General features: G+C 36.7%; 1 protein-coding gene across 2 annotated transcripts in view; it reads right to left on the bottom strand.

Moving 5' to 3' along the window:
- Positions 1-307: 307 nt before the first annotated feature.
- The window catches only part of LOC145266520 (myelin regulatory factor-like protein), a 220,868-nt gene continuing 213,671 nt past the window's right edge, over positions 308-7,504 (bottom strand). For both annotated transcript variants that reach the window (XM_080122274.1, XM_080122273.1), the window contains exons 22-23: positions 6,702-6,776; positions 308-594 (exon numbers count right to left, since the gene is read on the bottom strand). In XM_080122274.1, coding sequence (XP_079978400.1) covers positions 496-594; positions 6,702-6,776 — 174 coding nt within the window. In that variant the 3' untranslated portion in view covers positions 308-495. The remainder of the gene's footprint in view (positions 595-6,701; positions 6,777-7,504) is intronic.

Genomic DNA, 7,504 nt, shown 5'->3' with positions numbered 1-7,504 from the left:
TCTATTAAAGATATTATAACAAACATTGCGTTTTTACAAGAATCAGTATTTCTTCACGTGTTTCAGCCAAGGATTATTTTTCCCTCGCGCCAAAGTCAACAGAATCTCTGCCATTTCTGAAATAGCTTTTTCCCTGTTCAAAGAAGTTAGTTCATTGTTAATCGACTGAAGCGCCCCTGGCGATTCCTCCGACGGGGAAGCCCAGAGATTTTTCATTTTCTTTCTTTAAGGTGCTGTCTCTTCAATCCTACTTTCCGACCCTTGTGTCGCATCTATCCACCGTTAGAAAGAAGATAAATAGCAGGACTCTTATTTAACATTATTTTATTTTTAAAGTATATAGCATTATTTCCCCCTCTCTCCTCGTCTCTCTTCTTTTCTTCCTCTCTCGAGAGTACGCGTGCTCTTTCAACTTTCCTGAAAAGATCAACTTCATATATTTAAATAACCCGGCTGTTATTCTTCCAAGACTTTATTCATTCTTTCTTTCGTCTCTTATAAAAGGCACGTCCTCAAAAACTCAATGCGGTATTCAGAAATAGTTCGGCCAATTTCGTTTGAAGTCATGGAACAGATTCTGTCGGCTGTTTGGATCTGAAAAACAATAATAATTCAGATTAGCGACCAAATCGCATGTGATTCGATCTCAGTAATCTCTTAATATTATAAAGAATAAAGGTATCATCGTAATAATTATAACATTCTGGCGTTCTTTGCTTGAATCTTATATATATATATATATATATATATATATATATATATATATATATATATATATATATATATGTATATATATATATATATATATATATATATATATATATAGTAAACAACATATGATCCCTTAAATTATAGTGATTTCTAGAGAGCAAGTTAATGCATTGGTTGCAGGTGATTAAATAACTCACTAATGATAAAACATATAAAAAAGTAAATAATTTGTTTATATAGTGTTAAAGGTTAAAAAACTTTCCAGAATATATATATATATATATATATATATATATATATATATATATATATATATATGTAAGTTAATGTAAGAAAAAGAGGGAATATCAATTCTCTTAAATGAAATTAGACAAGAAATTCTAAAAATATCAAGAGCAGAAAACCAACGGAAGAAACGAAAGAAAAGACGCCAGGCCCGCAAATCATTTTATACGAATCCATATGGATTCGCTAAGAAACTTTTCGTTGAATCAAAAAGTGGCCAACTTGATGTATCACAGAAGGAAATCGAGGACCATTTATATAAAACATATACAGATGAGTCGAGTAATATTCCAATTTCTTTCATGGAAAACCTACCGATACTAAAGGGCCCAATATTTAGCTTTGACATCCAGCATATTAAATTTGGGGAAGTCCTTGATTTCGTACATAAGGCTCGGGCTGGTAGTGCCCCAGGAGTTAATGGAATTTCGTATAAATTATATAAAAATTGTCTTCGTGTCCTCAGAAGGTTGACTGACCTCCTTCAGAGGACGTGGAAGCAGGGTACTGTGCCACAAGACTGGTGCCTTGCTAACGGTATTTGGATACCAAAGGAGATGAATTCAAAAGGTATTCCGAATTTCCGTCCTATATCACTTTTAAATATTGAAGGAAAAATATTTTTCGGTGTTATTGCTCAACGAATGACATCCTTTATAATGAGTAATACATATATAGATACATCAGTACAAAAGGCTGGGGTGTCTGGGTTTCCTGGTTGTCTGGAGCATGCGGAAATGATTTGGGAATCAATTATGTCGGCCAAAAAGACAAAATCAGGCCTTCATGTAATTTGACTTGACCTAGCCAACGCATATGGGTCGGTTCCCCACGAATTCATTGATATGGCATTAAATTATTTCCACCTTCCGGAAAAGATTAGGGACATTATAATGAAATATTTTCGTTTGGCTTTCATGAGGTTTACAATAAAAAAATACACTACAAGATGGCAGTCACTTGAAATCGGCATTATGATGGGGGTGCGTCATCTCCCCACTATTGTTTGTGTTAGCAATGGAACTTATATTAAGAAGTGCCGCTAACACTACAACGGGGGTTACGACTAATAAACAAATAATTCTTCCTCCATCAAGAGCGTTCATGGACGATATTACCATCATTGTCCCTTCCAAAACAGCTGCTAAGTGTTTGCTTGGCTGGTATTTTGATCTTCTTACAACGGTGAAAATGAGGATTTAACCAAAGAAAAGTCGAAGTTTGTCAATCATTAAAGGTTCTGTAAGGCAAATTCACTTTAATGTCGGAGAGGATATTGTGCCGACATTTAAAGAAATTCCTGTGAAGAGTCTAGGACGCCTTTACGAAATTCCACTAACAGACAGACATCGGGGTATGGAATTGCAAAACATGGCCCTGAAGGGACTTGAGGCAATAAATAACACTTTTTTGCCGGGAAAGATGAAAGCTTGGTGCTATCAATATGGATTAGTACCCCGTCTTTCGTACCCCCATGCAAATTTATGAAATAGCACTATCTCGTATTGAACGGATAGAACAACACACAAATAAATATCTACGTAAATGGTTTGGAGTTCCCCCCTGTTTTTCTAAAATAGGGTTACACACGAATTATGGCAGCCTGCAACTTCCTTTGTCCTCATTGGTAGAAGAATTCAAAGTTGGAAAGGTGCGTCTTCAAATGATGATGAATGACTCAAATGATGAATTTGTCCGGGAAGCACATCCAACTGTAAAAGCTGGCACCAAGTGGTCAGTTACAAAAACAATCGAAGAAGCAGAATCCAGTCTTCGAACTAAGTAAATAATGGGTTTTGTTCAGGTTGACAGGGCTGGTTTAGGATCCACAAATCATGACCCATTTTCCAAAATGGGTATTAAAGATGAGAGAAAAATGGTGACCGAGGAAATAAAAATGTTTGAGGAGGAAAAAAGAAAAGCTACTGCTGTTACTCAAGCCAAGCAATGTGCGTGGACAATATGGAGTGATATTAAACCAGTTAAATTATCATGGAACACCTAAATCGAAATGGAACCACTGGCGATATCGTACCTTTTGAGGTCTACATATGACCTACTGCCATGCGCATCGAATCTCAAACAATGGGGATATATAGATTCTGATCTATGTACTATATGTCAAAAAGAGCGCGGTACCTTGCGTCACGTCTTGTCTGCATGCTCAAAATCCCTCCCAATGTTTACATGGCGACACAACAAGGTTCTAGAAGTGCTGGTTGAGATAATATCATCCCAGTGTATATTAGCTAACAAACAGCCTGTAACAACTAGTGAACCCAGGGTTCAATTTTGCCAGGAAGGCAAATGTCCATCAAAGAGGAAAAATAAATTTAATACCAATATGAAGTTATTGAATGGGGCAAAGGATTGGAAAGTTTCAGCAGATCTGAAGATATAGTTGAAATTTCCAGTGCACATCATCCAAACGGAAAAGCGGCCTGATATTTTGCTCTGGTCTGACTCTTAAAAGAGTATATTTTTAATCGAGCTAACTGTCGCATGGGAAGAAAATTTCTCAGAGGCTCATGAACGAAAGAAAGATCGGTAAAAATGCGTGCGTGCCGAGTGTATAGAAAAGGGATGGATGTGCAATGTGATGCCTATCGAGGTTGGATATCGATGATTTTTAGGACACTCCACCATTTCGCTTCTTTCGAAAATAGGCGTCACTGGAAGGGATTTTAAAAAACAAAAATGTCGCCTGCAAACAATCGTTAGACAGGCGTCATGCTGGATCTGGCGCAATTCGAAGACATTTGCAAAGAGAGAATAATAGTGTCCACTTCTTCCGTTCTCGGGCTGCTCTGGAAAAAAAAAAGAGGAAACAAAAAGGGAGGAAAAAGGAGGGAAAAGGGGAGAAAGAAGGAAAGAAAAAGAAAGAAAGGGGGGAAAATTTAAATTAAAAAGTTAAAAAAGGAAAAAAGTTAAAAATAGCGTTTCTCCTCGGCTTGAATATGCCTGGTAATTTTTTTTTATCCTATTTATTGCTTTGCCCAGCAGCAATAGCTGCTGGTGGCGCCAGGGGTGGCAGTCCCGCTTTAGCCACCGAAACCATGTCATCACCTCTGGTTAGCGGCTGATGAGGGCAAAGTAAAAGCACATGTGGTCACATGTTGTATGTAGAATATATATATATATATCGTGGTTTCTGTTTTATAGGTGTTTGAACTAATCGTGGTTTCTGTTGTATAGGTGTTTGAACTAATCAGGTGTGAAATTGGGCCTGTTGAATGTCGAGCAGTGATCCGGTTTTTGTATTTGAAAGGACGCACACCACAGAAGACTTTTCATGAAATGAAAGAAACTTATGGCGATAATGCCCCATCATATGACCTTGGAAAACGCTGGCATCGTGAATTCAAGCATGACCGAAAGTCTGTGGAAACAGCTCCCAGACCTAGTCGCCTCGCTTCTGCCATTGATAAAGCATCTGTCCGTCAAGTTGAGGCTGCAATTAAGGAAGATAGGCGCATTACAATTCGTCAAATAGCTCCAGATGTCAAGATTAGTACAGGGTCTGTGGAAACTATCATTCATAGTAATTTGCATATGCATAAAGTGTCTGCCAGATGGATTCCCATGTTGCTCACACCATTCCACAAGCGAGAACGCGTCGAGTGCTCGAGGATGAATTTGGAGATGTACCAAGAAGATGAGTCAAAGTTTTTCAAAACACTGATTACACCGGATGAAACCTGGGTTCATCACTATGATCCAGAAACAAAAGCCCAGTCAATGCAGTGGAGGCACTTGGACTCACCACCTCCAAAGAAAGCAAGGGTGCAGCCCTCCGCTGGCAAGGTCATGCTCACAGTCTTCTGAGACCAGGACGGAGTAGTGATGACAGATTTTCTGGCAAAGGGTACCACAATTACAGGGGTCTATCATGCTTCACTTTTGATGAAATTAAGTGAAGCTATCAAAATCAAGAGGCGGGGCAAGATCAGCAATGGTACCCTCCTCCTGCAGGACAACGCTCCGGTCCACAACTAGCATGTCGCCAGATCAGAAGCACGGGCGTGTGTTTATGAAATCCTCACCCATCCTCACTACTCTCCTGACTTTGCACCCTCTGACTTTCACATCTTCCCAGCCATAACGTTGTTTTTGAAAGGATAGCGTTTACTAGATGATGCAGTCTTGATTTCTGAAGTCACGACGTGGTTGGAGGATCAACTTACGGTGTTCTACAAAAATGGTCTCCAGAGCTGCATCAAACGAGGGGAGAAATGCATAACTCTGGGTGGTTCCTATGTAGAGAAAGACTAATAACTGTGCCAAATTTCGTTGCTCTCCTGCTATGGGAAGTGGGTCAGGAGCATTACTTATTGCACGCCCTCGTATATATATATATATATATATATATATATATATATATATATATATATATATATATATATATATATATATAATTGTTATAAAGTTACGTTTTCTATATGTAGATCCCCTGAAACCCATATGTTTATAGAAGCGTGTATAATTGAGGAGAGAGCAGGTATATAGTATGTTTATTATACAAACATTATTAGATACATATGTACATACATGTTTCAGTGGAATCTTTCAATTTCTGTAGATATTAGATGAATAAAATGTATTGCACATTCCATATACAGAGGCAAAAACTTGACTGCTGATTTTTACCTCTTTTACAGATTTACCTGCGACTTTTCACTCAGCTATCTGCTGATTTCACTCCAGATTGAAGTGGTGGATCTATTATTCTGTAAAGTTGTCCAAGGAACCTGTAGACACGGTCTTAATAGTAGTCTCTTGCGGCCAAGTTACAATATATCTTGCTTGTGGTTTATAAGAGTACAAAAAGTTACTATTAATCAAAACGTAGACATTTTCCATATTTTCTGGGACTGCCGAATTTAGACAACCTGAGCATTTAGCATTACATATCTTTTTGCGATTACGTCAGCATATTACCATTTAACCCTCCAACTGAGAGAGCGGAGTGTGAAAAACAATAATTAAACGATTGCTTTGTTTGAACCGTATTTTTACCAATCCAAAAACAAGGTTATATCAGCAGATGAAATGTATACTTTTCTATAGTTTACAAACTTTGCAAGTACAAATTTGAAGGTTAGTACTCTATGCAAATTAAATATACACAACATAATTATGTTGACATACCGATTCTCGTTATATCACCGGAGAAAATCGACGTTGGGCCTGGTCAGTGTTAAAATAAATGACCATTTTGTAATGTCGGGTGCTGTACGTGCTCTGAAGTCTAGAGAGGTATGGTCACCGCCGGTCAATTTTTGCACTACTTTTGCACTATTTTTTGTATGTATATAATGTAAAATTCAACTGTGAATGACACTCTTCTGAGGGTTTTAGGTTCAATCCTAAGTGTGGCCCATACTCAGAATATAATTGCTAAGGAAATCTAACCGATCATGGTTGACAGAACGAGAACATGTTACCCTCCGTAGATTATATAAAATGTTCCGTGCAACTTTCGGTGCAGATTTTTGAATTCGATTAAAAAATTGTCTGGTTTGACAATGTCCAAAAATGGACGTTGGTCGAAATGATGCGAAAATAACCCTCAAGATAAAAACAGGAATTTGGAAATTTAGAAATTCTTTCTTTTGAACACAAAAACTATTATTTTCAGTTAAATGAATCTCTTTTAAATTTTATACATCAGTTCGGTGTTGTTCTAGAAAAAAATCCAAACTTACATCATTCATGACACGGAAGACAAATGTACTAGAGAACCACAGACCAATTGGAATCTTCCATTCGTATAGCGTTTCCTGGAAGAAAAAAAAAACGAAATATTTTACACAACTTAAATACGAAGTTTCCGGATTTTTGGAATGAGGATTTATAGTAATTTATATTGTTTGTATTATTTTGACTCAATAATTATTAACAACTTCATATTATGAAAGGAGCCCGCTAATTAAAAATAATATATTTTAAATAATTTCAATAGACGAATTATCCCATCACTGAAAAAAAAATCATTTTTAGGATTCTTCAGAAAAGCATCTATTAAGTAATATTTTATATATATATATATATATATATATATATATATATATATATATAACTACTTCATTTACTCACACGAATTTAATATACGAAAGTATAGATTTATGCGTAAACTTTAAGTATTTACTTCAAAAGTGCTCAATACGTAGGTAGAGCTAGTTAGTAATTTATAAAATATATATGGCGATTAAGCTACACTGAATATTCTGCGTTTCATCCACTGTAGGATTCGTCAGGCTTATGCGCGAATTCTGTGGTTGCTTCTTGTTTTTATATATGTTGAGGATTTCTAGTTAACCAATCAGCTTTCTAGTATCCACCGCGTCCCCTCCTATCAGCCAATGGGCATGCATTTTATCAAACAAAGGATCTGTTTTAGAACTAGGTTAGTGGTTTAAGGTAGATCTTTTCCCTCCTTTTTTTCTTTTATATATATATATATGAATATACCTATGTGTACACACACACATGCACACATATATACATA

The sequence above is a fragment of the Euprymna scolopes genome, chromosome 41 (assembly GCF_053919585.1).
Source record: "Euprymna scolopes isolate OS-2025 chromosome 41, ASM5391958v1, whole genome shotgun sequence".
Classification (NCBI taxonomy): Eukaryota; Metazoa; Mollusca; class Cephalopoda; order Sepiida; family Sepiolidae; genus Euprymna; species Euprymna scolopes.
The sequence above is the reverse complement of the archived record's forward strand: the minus strand, read 5'-3'. Positions and strand labels throughout refer to the sequence as shown.